Raw genomic sequence first — 16,832 nt, 5'->3', positions numbered from 1 at the left:
AGAACTCCCCTTTGAGTTCCCAAAGCCCTGAAGTATCCTTGATCCTGGATGGTGGCTTTAAAGGTGCGCATTTCTCAGGTAGATAAATGGGAAAGCCAGATTGTCTTTCCTTAGGGCCATATCACAACTTCCATCTGCCCTTGATGGCCTTCCAGACTTTCAGCAAACACAGCTTTTCATTCATTCATTCATTCATTCATTCATTCATTCATTGAGACAGGGTCTCACTGGCTGACCTAGAACTCACTATGTAGACCAGGACGACCTGGAACTCTCAGAACTCTGCCTACCTCTACCTTCCAAGCTAGGATCAAAGGTATGAGCCACCATACCTGGGTCAACTCGGCAGAAGCACCAAGGAGTTCTGGGGGCCCTGGCCTGTCGCCCTTCCCCCACCCATCACCAGCTGTGGACCCTATAATTAGGGGACTTGAGAGGAAAGCAGAGCCCAGATGTCTGCCTGAGTCCTCCTCTGGAGCAGCCCATGTGGAAGGTTTTTTTGCTTTGTTTGTTTTTTTTTTTTTTTTTTTTTTTTGCTTTTTCGAGACAGGGTTTCTCTGTGGTTTTGGAGCCTGTCCTGGAACTAGCTCTTGTAGACCAGGCTGGTCTCGAACTCACAGAGATCCGCCTGCCTCTGCCTCCCGAGTGCTGGGATTAAAGGCATGCGCCACCACTGCCCGGCCTTTGTTTGTTTGTTTGTTGGCTGATTGGTTTGGTTTGGTTTTTGCATCCTATTCTGATCCATTCCTACCTTGTACGACCAGATCATGGGAATGCAGGCTGGAGAAAAAGTTTAAGGGGAGAGAAAATGTTGGAGTTACAGGAGAGGTTCTGGGAAGCTGAGGTTCTTCTATGGGAGGGAACAGAAGTTTCTCTTCTTGATGCTTCACCTCCCTTCCCAGCACCACCGTGGCTTGGGAAACAGGGCTTGGTATGCGGCTCAGATGCACCCCCTGTGATACCATTCTCTCTGGGAAGGAATGTCTTGCTAGTTGAATTTCTTCTTCAGGCCTGGCACTGAACTCCCGGCTCTGCCGTGATTACTGATAGTGACATATAATTGCCGTTCCAAGCTGGGGTAGGGAACTTTATGTTTCCAATAATCTCTATTAATTCTGTCTGTCATTCTTTGATAGTGTTCTGTAAACACAGCTTCAAGACAAATCTCCTAGTCTCCTCTGCAATCCTGGCCAGGTTAATAAACATCTTTAAGCCTCAGTTTCCTGATCTCCAAAATATAAAATGTGATCTACAGCTTGGTGGTGGTGGAGTTCCAGGACAGCAAGAGACACCCCATCTCTGGCGGTAGAGGGTAGATCCCCAAAACAAAACAAAACAAAAAAACCCAAATGTGATTTACAGCTCTGAATTGCTATGAAATCCAAAGGAAAAAAAAATGTTTATAAGGTCCTTAGCACAGTGCCTGCCATACAATTGGTACTTAATACAAAATCTGCTATCTGATTTCTGTTGAAGGAATTGTAGCGGGGAAAGGTGGAACACATCCATTGAACCCCGTCAGCCCTGGTTCCTGCCTTGCTTTTCTCTTCTCAAGTTTTCATAACAAATCAACTCAGACTTTGTTCCTCAGGTCTTGAGATCCTCCCCAAATGGTGGGATTTTGGATGGATTAGGGAAAACTAGTTGCCCTTTTAGGAACCAGGAAAATGATCCAGGAAGGTAAGGAATGAATCCCTTTTAGGTAAATCTCTGGTTCTCTGATTCAGGGGCATCCCCAGGTTTCTATCCCAGGTTTGCATCACCCGGGCCAACAGGTTTCTACCCTGGACAATGGTTCTCTGGTGAGAAAGGAGGGGGATGGGAAGGCACCTAACTGAAGCCTGACCTATTTTCAGTAGGGACCCACCCTCAGTCAATCAGTCAGTCTGCCCAAGATTTAGGCCACTCAAGGTTTGCACAGGGTGTTGCCCTGTTACCCAGAACAGCCTACTCTCAAGGAGAATAGATCTCGGATCAAACACCCGCCCACTCGTGGACTCACTGCACATGTCCACAAGTGAAGATGCTGTTTAGATTCATACTCATAGTCCTGCCCCACCCAAAAAAGTGTGCTAGGAACTGAACCCAGGTCCTCTGCAAGAGCAGCTAGTGTTCTTAACTGCTGAGTCATCTCTCCAGCCCCCATTTTTCTATTTCTGATGTCCTCCCCAGTTCAAAGAATCCTGGGAAAACGAAAGACAGAGTTGAAAACACAATCACAGAGACACCAACAAAGCCTCCAAAGCATGAGGTCACTCCTCGGACTTCAAAGAAGCCAAGTGGAAGTGTGTACAATATGGATCCAGGGCTGTTCACTGAACCTGGCCTCCAGGGAGCCAAAATTGGCCCTGTATGTATTTGTGTGTGCGTCCGTGTGCTATGTGTCTGTGTGTGTTGTAAGCTAAAACGTCTGGCTGAGGGGAGGGTGAAGGATGTTATTGCTGTTTTTGGTTTTTGTTTTGGTAGGGTTTTTGATTGATTCATTGATTGATTGATACAGGTCTTCTACTATAATCAAGGATCAGTGGCCTGGAACTCTAAGTAGCCCAGGCTCACTTTGAACTCATAGTAATCTTCCTGCCTTAGCTTATAGACTACTTGGATTATAGGTATGGTCAGTCACCATATTGGCTATAAGTATATTGTACCAAACTATACCTGTTGTCTTTTTTTTTTTAAGCTTAATTTTTATTTTATGTGTATGGGCATTTTGCCTGCATGTATGTGTGTGCCTGGTACCCGTGGAGGCCAGACGAGTGTGCCAAATTCCCTGTTGCTGGAATTACAGGTGTTGTGAGCTGCCATGTTGGGTGCTGGGAATTGAACCCTTGTCCTTTGTAAGAATAGCAATCATTCCTAGCCCCTAAATCATCTCTCTAGCCCCTACACCTGTTGTCTTACAGCAAGGTTTAGGTCAAAGAGAGGCCATCCATCTACTCTAGTTCCCCCTAGGTGAGATAACACATCCCTTTGGTGGCCTTGGTTCCTTGGTTCCTCTGCCCTTCTTCCAGAAGCCCCTGATATAGGAGCACAGTTTACATATCAGAATTTTTTAGAACCAAGAAAAAGCCCTACTTTTCACTTTATTCCCTTAAATCCAACAAAAGAGCCAGGGAGTGAGAAGTGGGCGCATATCCTCATACCCACTGCAAGGACATTCAGTTACTTCTTTGACTTGGGTGTATTAGTAACATCTGCAAACCTGGCCCGTGGGGGGCAGGAGTAGGAAGATTAAAACTGCAAGACCATCCTATAGAACTAGACCCCTCTAAAAAAAAAAAAAAAAGGCAGAGCCCTATGTGAGGTGCAGAGGAAACAGGGGTCAGAGTTACGCCCCTCCTTCCTTTCCTCCCAGCCTCTGCCTTCATACCTCACACAGACAGCAAAACAACCTTGCTTCTTGCTTCTTGCATTTCAGCTCTGGTTCTCTCTGACTTCCCACTGGCTGCAAACTCCAGAAGAGAGTCTTGACCTCTGGCCTTCCTTCTTCTGGAAACATGCTCAGCTAAAGGATGTGGGCCAGACCACCACGGCTATAAACAAAGCAGAGGGCCTTGGGGGGCCCCAGAGCAGCTAAGGGGAGCGAGCTGTGTAGGAGGGAATGCGATTTTGGATTTTGAGCAGCTCTGACAGATACCTAGGTGGGGTCCCCTGGCACTGACCCAGTCAGAAAAGTCACAAAGAATAGGCAGCCGGGGACAGACCAGCTCACCTCCCAACTCTCCTTCCATACACAGTGGGAAGAGAAAGGGAGTGGAGGCTGAATTCAAAACCAAGTTTTCCTGGAAAGCCTCTTTCCTTGTTTGTCCTAGCTCCTCCCAGTTCCCCCCATGGTGCTCTGCAGCAGCTTCCTAGCTCTGGGCCCAAGGGGCAGGGCGGGCCAGAGAAAAGCCTGCTTCCCATCTGTCCCACTCTTGTTAGGTGTGTGGGCGGGGACAGAGTTGAAGCCTGCTGCCCAATCAACATCATTGCCCTTAACTCCCGGCTTACTTTTTCCTTGGTCCCTCACTCCAGCTTTGAGGTGGTGGTGGTAGTGGTGGTGGGGTGTCTCATATTGTTTAAGTCTCAAACCCCTAGACTCAAGTGGTTCTCCTGGTTCTGTTTCCCAAGCAGCCCAGGGCAAACCGCGATGCCTGCCTATGTGGTTTTCTCTGCTTCCTAGGTGACTGCCCTGCTTCCCAGGATTCCATTCTTTCTCCGGAGCTACCTAAAAGCAAGTGAAGAAAGGCTTCGGCTAAAAAAGAAAGCCGTCCCCAGAAGCACCGCGATTAAGGAGGACTCGGAGAGAGGAGCAGGTGGCTCAGCGCACTTGGCTGCTTGTGGGTGTTTCCGTCTCTGTACAGCCCAAACCCTAGAGCATACCTCTTCTGCAGACCCGAGTTTTATTCCTGACACAATTGCTGCTCTCAAAGAGAGATGCTAGTTGCTCCTAAGCCCGTTCAGTGTCTCTTCTGCTCACCTATCCATGATCTCTGTGGTATTCATAAGAAACAAGCAGTGGTCGCCTTTAATCCGAGCACTCCAGAGGCAGAGGCAGGCGGATCTCTATGAGTGAGAGGCCAGCCTGGTCTACAGAGTGAGTTCCAACACAGCCAGGGCAGTTACACAGAGAAACTCAGGTCTCAGAAAACCAAACAAAAACAACTGGATGCTCGACCTTAGGTCAGTCGCTTCTTTTCTTCTTCAGTAAGGGGAGGGAAGAATTTTTTTCCTTCCCTAAATAGGATCCTGCCATGTAGCGCTGACCAGCCTCAAATTCACGGCAGTCCTCCTGCCTCAGTCTCTCAAATATGGTGATGACGGGCATGTGCCACCACACCCTGCCAATGGGTGGGGGGAGGGAGAAATGATCCGCATGTCCTGTCTGGTAACTGGGAACTCCTGCTCCCAAGAAGCACTGCAGGGAGCAGACCCCTCCACGTTAAAGCGCTTTCACTATGAAGTTTCCCTCTGTTATCCTTTGTATTTCCCAGATAAAGGGAAATGACTCACCCCAGAGTCAGTTGAGTGGGCAGTGTGGTGTCATATAAGCAAACAGGGAGTCCCTAGGGATAGCCCCGCTCTGTCATTCCTTTCCCGCGGGTGTTCTTCCTTGGACGGGGAGGGGGGCGGTGTGCGGGAAAGGGGAACACGTTGTCTATCCCGCCTTGTCACCATAGCAAAAAGCAGCTTAAATTCTTGACTCCAGGGAAATCTTCTCCAGCTTGTTTACCGTGTCTCGTCACACCCCCCCCCCCATCCCCGTCACCAGTAACCTCAGGGCGAGGCCAATTCTGCAATCACGTGAAGTTCTCACGTTTGCTTAGGTTTGCAAAAAGGGCCTTTTAGCTTTGATCTCCCATGGAGCAGTAAGCTTTGCCAGGCCCTCCCCAGGAATTCACATGCCCTTGCCATACAAGGCTTTCCAAACACGCCACCCTGACTCTTCAGAAAACTCCACCCCAGTCCACTTTCAGCTCCTCCCCGCTGCCAGCCAGCACTTTTGCTTAGCAGAAAAGGGGGACTATACGCACTCCGCCTACTTTATCAGTAGACTACAAATCCCGACAATCTTGGCGGTGCGCAGACGCATAGAGCTCAACGTGCCGGCTGCTGGAAAAGTGTGTCACTGGGGCACGAGGCGCTCCCTGGAATCACATGGTACCTGCTCCAGTGCCGCGTGCGGCCCGGGAACCCTGGGCTGCTGGCGCCTGCGCAGAGCCCTCTGTCCCAGGGAAAGGCTCGGGCAAAAGGCGGTTGAGATTGGCAGAGTGAAATATTACTGCTGAGGGAACGTAGCAGGGCACACGTCTCTCTTTGCGCCTGGGTGCCTCGTTTCTCCATCACCTACTTACTTCCTGGTTGCAGCTTCTCTCCCTTTGGGACTTTTGCACCCGGAGCTCCAGATTCGCTACCCTGCAGCGTTGCGGAGCCTTCAGGAGTGGCATCCGGTGCACTGCAGAGACGCGACCCTTCTTGCTACCTTATAGCCAGATCTGCTGCAGACTGATTGCTCACACACATTCTCTCTGCTCTTCCCATGCAAATCAGACCTCGGTTGCCTCAGCGTCCTACCCTTCTGCAGGGCTGCAGTCCGGCCACCCCCAAACCTTACTGCTCGGTGCCTGGAATCCTGATTTCGAGCCGCGGGGTCCACTTGCCTCCCTCAGCCATTGCCCAGGGGGCGAGGGAAACTACCGTAACCTCCAGTTTGTGTCAAGGTCCAGTTTGAATGACCGTTCTCAGCCGGTGAAGACATGACGACTCTGGACTCCAACAACAACACAGGTACTGAGATTCTTATCCTCATCCTTGCTCTGTCACTGTCTCCATTTCCATCCACGGCTTATGAGAGGAACTTTGTAAGGGACTGGGGATTCCCTCTGACCGGCGTTTGCTACTGTGCTGAGAGCCACTACGTAGGGTTTCCAGAGCGGGTTACTCTGGCTGCGAATGCCCCTAAAGCATATCCTCACCGCTACCCCTCTGAATTCCCCTGAGCGCGAGGAACGTGAATATTGGGCAGATGAGATGGAGGGTGGATATTAGTGGCGAGTGGAAGAGTTTAGGGAGACTGAGCACTTTGAAGCAGTGTCTGGAAACGTCCCCATCTGTCCACCACTTTGAGCTGTATAGTATGCCTGTCGTTTTTCTCTTTCCTCCAGTTCTAGCCTACTTCCAGGGAGTCTGGGAAGCTGTGGGACTAGAGGGTCTGAAGGAATGGGTCAGATCTTGCAGGGGAATCCTCAGTGGCAGTAGGGAGCTCCACTTAAGGAGTCGGGTGCTTGGGGCTCATCTCCAGGCAGGGCACCCACAGCGCCCGAGCCCGGGGAGGGCTCACATGGCTGCAGAGCCCGACCCACGTGCTGTATTTGTTTTCATTCAGTAGAAGCCGTGGCCACCATCCCATTGGTCATTGCTTCCCGGCCTCGTTACATAATGAGCTCCGCCCCTCAAGTTGCCTGAGCAACGCGTGTTTCCTTCCCTCCTCCTTTCAGTTGTCCCGGCCCAGCTTGGTTTTAGGGCCCAGCCTTCGACCCAGGACGCCGCCGGAGGGGCGGGGCGAGGGCGGGTTTCTGCTTGCGACAGAAGGGGAGAAGAGAAGGCGGTGCTTCGAGTTCCGGGGTTCCTCGTTGGGGAGCCACGTGCAACGGGCACACGTGGAGCGGGGACGTGAGGCCAGCTGAGGGCCAGACTCCCGCCCCGCCCTTCTCCACCTAGATCTGGGTGAAGCTGGGTTGACTCACCGCCCCCGCCTGCCTTCTTTTCCTCTCCGACTGCCTGGCCCTTTTTACCCTCCATGACCGAGACTTGAGTAAGATGGGGCCACCCCTGTGACTTGTTCTGGCCTCAAGTTTGTGCGTCCCAGCGAGACCTCACACTAGATAATCCTTACTCCCCTCTATTCCGATCGCACCATCATCATCTAAAAACACTAAACTGCTCTTAGACCCAGTTTTTCCATGTTCGTTCCCAAAGTCATACTGTTCCTCAAGTATCTCTTAGCCTGCCACGAATGTCTTCTCGGCCAAAACGTGAACATCTTAGAATCAAAGCAGAAACCGTACTTGTTTTCATCGTGCTGCTTTTTTTCCTGCGGAAGGGAAAACACTACAAGAGGAAGCGTTGATTTCCTCTAGGTTGGAAAGCAGACTGGGAGCGATGAGCACCTAGATTTAGAACTAGGGTCTTTTGAGCAGTGCCCCTCCGTTTAAAGTTGGAAGACTTTTTGAGTGACTTTCTCATGCCCTGTTTCAGAATAGATAAACTAGGTCAAGTTCATCTAGGTCCACATAAACATCCCATCCCCCAGCCCAGCTGTGAAACCGTACCGGCTTAGCCACTCTCCAACTATTTTACAGGCAGCTGGGTTCACCCTGGACCAACCTTGAGCTATTTTAAGGCTGCCCTGCCTAGTTTAGTGTGTGTCAGTGGGTGAGCAAGACATGTGCTTCTGTAGACACGGTGGCGTGGCATGTGTCAGCACACACACGTGTCTGGGAATCCTCCCTTTTCCCACTCCACCCATGGCAGGCCAAGCAAAGTGCTTGGCAGAGGTGTGGCAGGCAAGTCATCTTCCTCTTCAGCAAATACCACAGGGGCAGAACCACGTCATTGGCGATGTAACCAGAGGGGACAGAGTTCCTGAGTGACTGGAGAGCCAAAGTCATCATCTGGCTGAGCCCCGAAAGGGGAAATGCCTAAATCCCCGGGCTGGACCTTCCTTCCATCTCCTGCAGCTCTTATCTCTAGGTCTTTCTTGGACTCAGAGTCACTGTGACTCATGCCTTGGAGGCCAGGGGAGCCAGGCTGAACCGAGTCCTTCCCTGCGGTTCTCTGTGAGACTGTGTCTTTGGGCTTAAAGGGATAAATGACTGCCGTACCTTTGTATGACCTCTGTTCTCTTAACCCTCGGCTAGCTACCCCTCACAGTCCATCACTGGATAGGTAGGTCTTGGTGTAGAATTGGCAGCTGGTTTATTTGTGAATGGCTGTCAGCTGTTCTTCCCATCCCCAAAGCTGCCCCTTATAACTAAGTTACTAGCTGCAGTTGCTCTTTCCCCGGGAAAATATCTAGGGCAGGGGTTCCCATGTCTAAGGTGCCCAGTGGGGTTATGCCTCACTAAGCAGAAGTTGAATGTGTTGAATAGGTGTTCCTTATGACGAGGTTGGCTATCATATGTAGTATATGATGGAGAGTTTCTTAGAATTTTATGTTGACCGTGTCAAGGCTAGTGTGTGTGAGAGAATTGCTTATTACTTCAAGGTTAGGTGTTCCACACACATAATTCCCAAGAGGAGCAGTATTTTGGTGATCAGGTAGTGCCTTGAACCCCAGACATGATGGCTGATACCCTCCTCTTGGATTCTTGTCCAGGCGGTGTCATCACCTACATTGGCTCCAGTGGCTCCTCTCCCAGCCGGACCAGCCCGGAGTCCCTCTATAGTGACAGCTCCAATGGCAGCTTCCAGTCCCTGACTCAAGGTTGCCCCACATACTTCCCACCGTCACCCACTGGCTCCCTCACCCAGGACCCCACCCGCTCCTTTGGAAGTGTACCACCCAGCCTCAGTGATGATAGCCCTCCTTCTTCAGCCTCCTCCTCCTCCTTCTATAATGGGAGCCCCCCAGGAAGTCTACAAGTGGCCATGGAAGACAGCAACCGAGTGTCTCCCAGCAAGGGGAGCGGCAACATTACCAGTGAGTGAACACCCAGCTGATTTAAGGGAAAGGAAGTGACTGAGGATTCAGTTGATAGTTGGTTTCCATCTGCCAGTTAACCCTCAGGGTCTACATCCTGACCTTTGGGATGCTGTTAGAGTTGTCCGAGCTTCTGTCCAGTCCAGTCTGGTCTGGTCTGGTCACCTGAGTGCTCCTAGACTTGGGAGCCCCTCCTTAGCCCTTACGCCCTAGAATCTTCAGCCTGGAAAGCCTCCACATCCCAGGCCCCTAAAGCCTCTCTGTTTATGCTCTGCCTGTCTCTTCCCACAGAGCTGAATGGCATGGTGCTGCTGTGTAAAGTGTGTGGGGACGTGGCCTCGGGCTTCCACTATGGCGTGCATGCCTGTGAGGGCTGCAAGGTGAGGCGGGTTGGGCTAGAGGACCCGGGCAGGTGCTGCCCTCCCACTGTGAGGCAAGGCTCAGTTTAGATGAAGAAGTTCACTAGTCGCCCCTGCTTCCCAGGGCTTCTTCCGCCGGAGCATCCAACAGAATATCCAGTACAAACGGTGTCTGAAAAACGAGAACTGCTCCATTGTCCGCATCAATCGCAACCGCTGCCAGCAGTGTCGCTTCAAGAAGTGTCTCTCCGTTGGCATGTCTAGAGATGGTAAGGCAGCATGCCCATGTCTCCTCCTGGCCCCATTTCCTTCCACCCAGTTCATGTCATGTGTTAACATCTTGGGCAGACACACTCGTCCCCCATTCAACCCCCCACCACCCCGTCATCTACTATCATATCCTTTGAGTGGCCTTGCTGGTTTCAGTTCTGAAGTGGAACCCCAGCATCCAGAGTCTTGCCCTTTCAGGAGGAAGGAAGGAAGGGAGGGAGGCATGTGAGTCTGGGAGAACTTCCTGACACTACTCTCATCCTGTTGCAGCTGTACGTTTCGGGCGCATCCCCAAGAGGGAGAAGCAACGGATGCTCGCTGAGATGCAGAGCGCCATGAACTTGGCCAACAACCAGCTGAGCAGCCTGTGCCCTCTGGAGACCTCACCTACCCTGCACCCCACCTCAGGCTCCGTAGGCCCCTCGCCACCTCCTGCGCCAGCCCCGACACCTTTGGTGGGCTTCTCTCAGTTCCCACAGCAGCTGACACCACCCAGATCCCCCAGCCCTGAGCCCACCGTGGAGGATGTGATATCCCAGGTGGCTCGGGCCCATCGAGAAATCTTCACCTACGCCCATGACAAGTTAGGCACCTCACCTGGCAATCTCAATGCCAATCACGCATCAAGTAGCCCTTCAGCTACTACCCCACACCGCTGGGAGAGTCAGGGGTGCCTGCCTACCCCTAACGACAACAACATTTTGGCGGCTCAGCGTCATAACGAAGCGCTGAATGGTCTGTGCCAGAGTCCCTCCTCCTACCCTCCTACCTGGCCCTCCGGCTCTGCCCACCACAGTTGCCACCAGCCCAACAGCAATGGGCATCGTCTCTGCCCCACCCACGTATACTCGGCCTCAGAAGGCGAGGCACCTGCCAACAGTCTACGGCAAGGCAACACCAAGAACATTCTGCTGGTGAGGGCACGGAGCCAGTGTGGAGAGAGGGAGGGGGCCTGGAAGGTTGGACCCAGCATAAGGCAGCTAGCGTTCCCGGAGCCTGACAGTGGGGATACCCTCTGCCCAGGAAATGCTATTCTACCCTGAAGCCTGGGTTCTGCCTGGGAACCTTTAACCACCAGTTGGCAACTGAATGCTATTTTAGGTGAGAGACCCATCCTCAGGAGCCATAGCCCTTAGCCCAGGCAGAACCTGGAAAGCAGTTGGGCTGGGGGAGCCCAGGTGAGCCCGTCTGGCTGATATGCCTCTCCTTACTCCATTTTCCCCCTAGGCATGTCCCATGAACATGTATCCCCACGGACGCAGTGGCCGGACCGTGCAAGAGATTTGGGAAGACTTCTCAATGAGCTTCACGCCTGCTGTGCGGGAGGTGGTAGAGTTTGCCAAGCACATCCCCGGCTTCCGTGACCTTTCCCAGCATGACCAGGTGACCCTCCTGAAGGCTGGCACCTTTGAGGTGAGCGGAAGTTGCTGTTCCCTGTTCTTGATTATGGGAAGGACCCAGTTAGAATAGCTTGGTGACTAGGGTGTAAAGGGGTTCACGGAGACTTTGGAACTGTGTTCTCTCTCTGATGGAGGAGGTGGAACTAACCCTACTACCACAACCGGCAATGTGGAACTTCTATCCTCTAAGCTGGTGTCTACTCAAAACTCACGGCATCCGAGTAACCCCTGGGACACATTGTTCCCCACTTCTCAACAGTAGATGGATGGTCTTAGGTTAAATGTACATTCCAGAAGTGGTGGGCACTTCCACCTGGGTTTCCCCGCCCCCCACCATTGACCGTTCATAGGTCTCCCCATTACTGGCAATCTAAGGCAACACACTTGACGTTTTGGGGGCAAACCGTAGCGGTCATTTGGCAAATGCTCCTCCCACCTCACTTTAGGTGTTGATGGTGCGTTTTGCATCATTGTTCAACGTGAAGGACCAGACAGTGATGTTCCTGAGCCGCACAACCTACAGTCTGCAGGAGCTCGGTGCCATGGGCATGGGCGACCTGCTCAATGCCATGTTTGACTTCAGTGAGAAGCTCAACTCCCTGGCGCTTACCGAGGAGGAGCTGGGCCTTTTCACCGCTGTGGTGCTTGTCTCTGCAGGTAGGCCAAGCTCTCGCCTGACCCCGGAGGAGGCACACGCAGTTCAATTTAACATACCTTTTATGGAGTACCTACTCTATGCCAGGCCCTGCACTGGGCACTGGGGTACAGACATGATTCAGACACAGTCTAGCTTGGGAAACAGACTCATGCCCGACTAATTATAAAACAGTGAGATAAGTGTCACAGTAGAAGCATGAACCAAGGAAGCACAGACAACTATTTCTGCCTGGGAGAGCTGGGGAAGGAGGTGACACTTGAGAAGGGCCTCAAAGGGACAAGATAATGCAAGGCAGAGGGGGGAAGGGCATCCCAGGCAGGGGGAACTACAGAGCAAATAGCAAGGGAGCTTGGCCATGTGTGGCTTGCTCAGGGTAGGAGGGTGGTCTTGAGGGGTTGGAGCTGGCCAGCCTGTGGCCTTGCTCCCAGCATTTGGGCATGCCCTGCTCTGGGGCAGAGGCCTGGGAGGAGGAGTAAGTAGCGCCCTCCTTTTCCTCCCCCATCACCCTCCAAGGGGCCTTAGGGAGAGGCTGCCTTGCCTGCCAGGTCCTCGCAGACCTCCGGGTCCTCGTCAGAGGAGGAGGAGGAGCTCAGGGAGCCTGCCTCACTGCTGTCGTCTTCCCCACAGACCGCTCGGGAATGGAGAATTCCGCTTCGGTGGAGCAGCTCCAGGAGACGCTGCTGCGGGCTCTTCGGGCTCTGGTGCTGAAGAACCGGCCCTCGGAGACTTCCCGCTTCACCAAGCTGCTGCTCAAGCTGCCGGACCTGCGGACCCTGAACAACATGCATTCCGAGAAGCTGCTGTCCTTCCGGGTGGACGCCCAGTGACCCGCCCGGCCGGCCTTCTGCCGCTGCCCCCTTGTACAGAATCGAACTCTGCACTTCTCTCTCCTTTACGAGACGAAAAGGAAAAGCAAACCAGAATCTTATTTATATTGTTATAAAATATTCCAAGATGAGCCTCTGGCCCCCTGAGCCTTCTTGTAAATAACCCTTCCCCCACCCCCACACCATGCTTCCCATCCTCCCCTATTTAAACCACTCTTGCTCCCCCACCCTCCTCTGGCCCCCTGATCTGTTCTGTTCCTGTCTCAAATCCAATAGTTCACAGCTGAGTTGGCTTCTGTGATGTGTGCTCGTTTTGGGGGGTGGGGGTGGAGGGGACTACTGCCAAGGCTGGGGGGGGCACCTCTCCATCTGGTTAGCTTGTGGGGTGGGTACTCTGCCAGCAGATGGAAGAATATGGGGAAACAGCACGCAAGTCTAAGGGGGGGGTGCCCAAGGGGGTTATTTTCATCATATATTTATTACATAAATATATAGTAAAATAGACGAGCAACAATTACCATAAAAATATCTTTCTTTAAAATCCTGACCCAAAACACAATGGGGTGAAAAATCGCACATAACAGACATACTGATTGTCAACTGTGGGGCAGGAGTAGGAGCCCCTCAAGTCACCCCTACCGGTCCCACCCCTCTCTAGAGAAGGGACCTATCTCCTTCCCTGTTTTCTAGGCATAAACCCCCTCCCCCCACCCCAGCACCAGCTTCTCATACATTCAGTAGCGCCTCTGGGTAGTGTCCCCCTCCACCCAGGAGTTCCTAGGGCAGGAAGTACGTTCCCCCTAGTGGACGGTGTCTGTCACACGCCCTGCCCTGCCCTCTCCCAGCCCTGTAGACCCACCACCCAGGGAAGGGGTAGGGGCTCCTCCTCCCCCACCCTCCCCAAGTCTGAGCAGGGAGGAGGCTGGATGAGGTATGTGTGTTCTAAGTGATGGGAGGGGGATACTGAGATGGAGAGGCAGTGGTGGGGCAGGGTAGTGGTCATGGCTCTGGCACCCCCTTGTCCTGGCCTGGCCCCCCCAACCTTCTCCCAGCAACCCATCCTCCCATCAATACTGCACCTGCTGCCCCACCCGGCCTGCCCTAGTGCCCCGGGCCAACACTGGGGGAAGGCATGCTAAGCACCCATGCCAAGGCCAACCCCCCATTAGCACCAATGGCCCCCAGGAGAGGGCCCTGTCCCCCACTTCCACAGCAGGGACTGGGACAGCTGCCTCTCTAGAACAGGTGCGTGGCACTCCTGAGTCTCTCTGGCTCCTCCCCACAACATATAGTCACTCATACATTCACACACAGGAACACACACACACACACTCCACATCACTGAGGGGAAGGGGAAGGGCTGAGGGGAAGGGGCTCACAGCTCATATGATTTGGGGAAGGGGGGGGATTCCCAAGTGCCTGTAAGAGGCCATGCCCATGGCTGAGAATGGGAATGGAAAGGGAGGAGTGGAGCCAGGGGAAGGGAGACAGCAGGCAGGTCAGGAACTCCACTGGGCCCCCAGATATGGGGGGGGGGTATGAGAGAGGGTTTACCCATGGGACTGGAGGAATATGGAAATCAGTACCCCAGGAGAGAGAAAGAGGATAGAGATAAAGATAGCACAGGTGGCCCAGGGGCCCCAGGGGTGGGGCAGGCACATGCACAGGTGACAGGAGGTGTTCCTCCAGGTCCTCTGCCCAGTTGGAACACCTGAACAGTGGCAGAGGACACTGCCCTGGGGACAGCAAAGCATTGCCTTCCTCTGTGTGTGTGTGTGTGTGTGTGTGTGTGTGTGTGTGTGTGTGTGTGTGTGTAGGGGCTGTGGCAGGCTGAGGGTCAGAGTGGGGTGGCAGGTTCCCCACTGCTTAAGACATTTTTTGCCCCAATAGTGCAAAGCGCAGGAAGCCCTGGCACCCCCTCACCCGCCCCCTGCCCCAGTCATTCCCCAATGGCTTCCGGGGGGCATCTATGTCCACCCATCCATCCCTGCCGACATGCAGCCCTGAGCCCAGGGCCACTGGTCTGCTCAGTTTCTCCCTCTCCTCCCTTCCCTCCCACTCATGGGAGGGCCACTTCCTCCGGCCCTCTCTCTCTCTCTGCAGAGGAGTGGGCTGTAGCCAAGGGGAGGAGACGGAGGAGGAGGGCAGCTCACCCAAGGGCAGACCAACAGAGCACTCCTCACCAGAGGGTGGGAGATGGCTCAAGCCAAAGTCCCTGAATTAGAAAAGAAGAGGGGAGTGGGTTCCCAGGGGCAGAGGGGTGGCTGGCCTAAAGAGCTTCAAAGAAAATCGGAGGAGCGCCAACTGCCTCCTCCCCTGGGCCCCTAAGTGCCACTGATAGAAACACTCCCACTGCACGCCAACCTGCCCTACGTCTGGCTTAGTGCGTCAAGTGGGAGTCAGTACGGAGGGCAAAGGGAGCCCAGAAAACAGACAGGAAACGGAGTCCCACAGGGGCGGAGGTTCTGGGAGACACACGTCCACCCCACCCCCCATGCAGCAGCATCTGGATTGTAGCTAATACTGCAGGATATGAGGAGGGAAGGAGCCTGGGCCACAGTTTTTCCTGTGTGTGGGTGCCAAGGTATAGCAGGAGGGGGACAGGAGGCCCCTGGGGCTGGGCACTTGAAAGGGGAGCTGTGTGGGCAACAGGGCAGGCTGGTGAGGGGCCAGCTGGCATCCAGCGTGAGAGGTAGATGGAACTCAGCGGGCACGAGTGGCAGAGCAGAGGAAGTACTGGGGTGCAGTGCCAAAGGGGCACAGGGGTGGGGGCAAGGCAAGGGGGGTGCCAGGACCCTGTTGTGTCGCCTCACAGCTCCACAGCTCAAACCAGCAGCCTTGGAGGTCTGCTGGGGGCATCTCTCTGGGGGTGGGAAGGGCAGCTCTCAAAGTGCATGGGGGTGGGAAAGGGGGGGGGTCCTTCCCCTTGGGCCAGCCTCAGCTAATAACTTAATATCATCTCTCTCTCTCTATGTCTCTCTCTCTCTAACACTCTCTTTTTTGTCTTTTTTTTCTTTTCTGTCTAGTTTTTCTTCATTTATATTCTCCCCTCGCTTGGTTTTCCAAAGTGCAGTTAGGGTGACGACCATTTTTAGCCTCCAGGGGAGGAGCCAAACCAAGCCAAGCTGTCCTTTGCACCTAGGACCCAGGTATTTGGGGAAGTAGAGACCTGTGGCCTGAAGGGAAATCTAGGCCAAGGAACTTGGCAGGGCTCTCCTGTGTGTATAGGGGTGAGTGAGGGCATCTGCCCCTATTCCTCATTCCTCCTGACCCTACAATCAGGATGGCTCGTCCCTCTCAGTTCTTCCTCCCTTCCCCTAGTTCCTTAGAGGCTGGGGGGGGGGTCCCAGAAATTCTAGGACTTAGGTCCCAGTCTCCCACACTGTCTTTCATAGCAAGTTCATTTGTTGCCCTGTCAGAGGGCTGGAGGTTCTGAGGGGGACTGGGCAGTGCAGGGGTGTATGGGAGCTGCAGCTATCCAAGGATGGGAGGAAGGAGAGAAGAGGTGGGGGGGTTCTCCCTCAACCCCCAGCTCTGTCCCTTCTCTCCAGGCTCCTCCCCACCAGCTCCGCACACCCTCTGGCCGCCTGAGGCTTTAGACTTCCTGATCCTCAAAGACCTCGAGGAAGAGTGGGGGAAAGAGTTCGGTGGGGCACTCGACTTTCATGTGGAGGAAGCGGCTGGCGTGGCAGGCCCCGATCATGCGGAGGTCAGTCACCTTCATCAGCAGCTTGGGCCAGAAGTGTGGAATGTTGTGTTTGCGGTGGTTAACGTAGTGCTCAAAGGCCAGCAGGTACGCCTCCTGACTCTTCTCAATCTTGTCCACACACAGCAGGCCGGAGCGGTCTGCAAGGAGGGAAGGCATGAGTGTTGGGGGATTTGGGAAAAACACAGGTAAGAACATTCGGGAGGGCATGGAGGGACATTGAAGCAGGGAGGCTGGGAGAGATCGGGCAGGAGTGGCGCACGCCTTTACCCCAGCACTCGGGAGGCAGAGGCAGGCAGATCTCTGAGTTCGAGGCCAGCCTGGTCTACAGAGGGAGTTCCAGGACAGCCAGAACTACAAAACCCTGTCTCAGAAAGAAAAAATAAATAAAAAAATAAAAAATAAGGAGCTGGAGAGATGGCTCAGTGGTT

At 53.6% G+C, this 16,832-nt stretch overlaps 2 protein-coding genes across 2 annotated transcripts in view; one reads left to right on the top strand and one right to left on the bottom strand.

Moving 5' to 3' along the window:
- The first annotated feature begins 5,693 nt into the window (after window positions 1–5,693).
- On the top strand, window positions 5,694–12,983 carry Nr1d1 (nuclear receptor subfamily 1 group D member 1). The gene is made up of 8 exons (XM_057776499.1): window positions 5,694–6,267; window positions 8,858–9,181; window positions 9,473–9,561; window positions 9,665–9,809; window positions 10,081–10,724; window positions 11,038–11,223; window positions 11,657–11,867; window positions 12,496–12,983. The coding sequence occupies exons 1-8, from the start codon at window positions 6,237–6,239 to the stop codon at window positions 12,693–12,695; spliced, it is 1,830 nt and encodes a 609-aa protein (XP_057632482.1). The 5' UTR covers window positions 5,694–6,236; the 3' UTR covers window positions 12,696–12,983.
- The window catches only part of Thra (thyroid hormone receptor alpha), a 27,501-nt gene continuing 23,640 nt past the window's right edge, over window positions 12,972–16,832 (bottom strand). Inside the window, exon 9 of the mRNA XM_057776500.1 lies at window positions 12,972–16,541. Within this exon, the coding sequence (XP_057632483.1) occupies window positions 16,291–16,541 (251 nt within the window). The 3' untranslated portion in view covers window positions 12,972–16,290. The remainder of the gene's footprint in view (window positions 16,542–16,832) is intronic.

This window comes from Chionomys nivalis, chromosome 7, assembly GCF_950005125.1.
Source record: "Chionomys nivalis chromosome 7, mChiNiv1.1, whole genome shotgun sequence".
Taxonomy (NCBI): domain Eukaryota; kingdom Metazoa; phylum Chordata; class Mammalia; order Rodentia; family Cricetidae; genus Chionomys; species Chionomys nivalis.
This window is presented reverse-complemented; position numbering and strand designations above follow the sequence as displayed.

Coding starts and splice junctions, on each gene's coding strand:
- Nr1d1 (XM_057776499.1), top strand. CDS start 6,237: ATGACGACTCTGGACTCCAACAACAACACAG. Junction 10,725..11,037: donor ACACCAAGAACATTCTGCTG/GTGAGGGCACGG, acceptor TTTTCCCCCTAG/GCATGTCCCATGAACATGTA. Junction 11,868..12,495: donor TGTGGTGCTTGTCTCTGCAG/GTAGGCCAAGCT, acceptor TCTTCCCCACAG/ACCGCTCGGGAATGGAGAAT.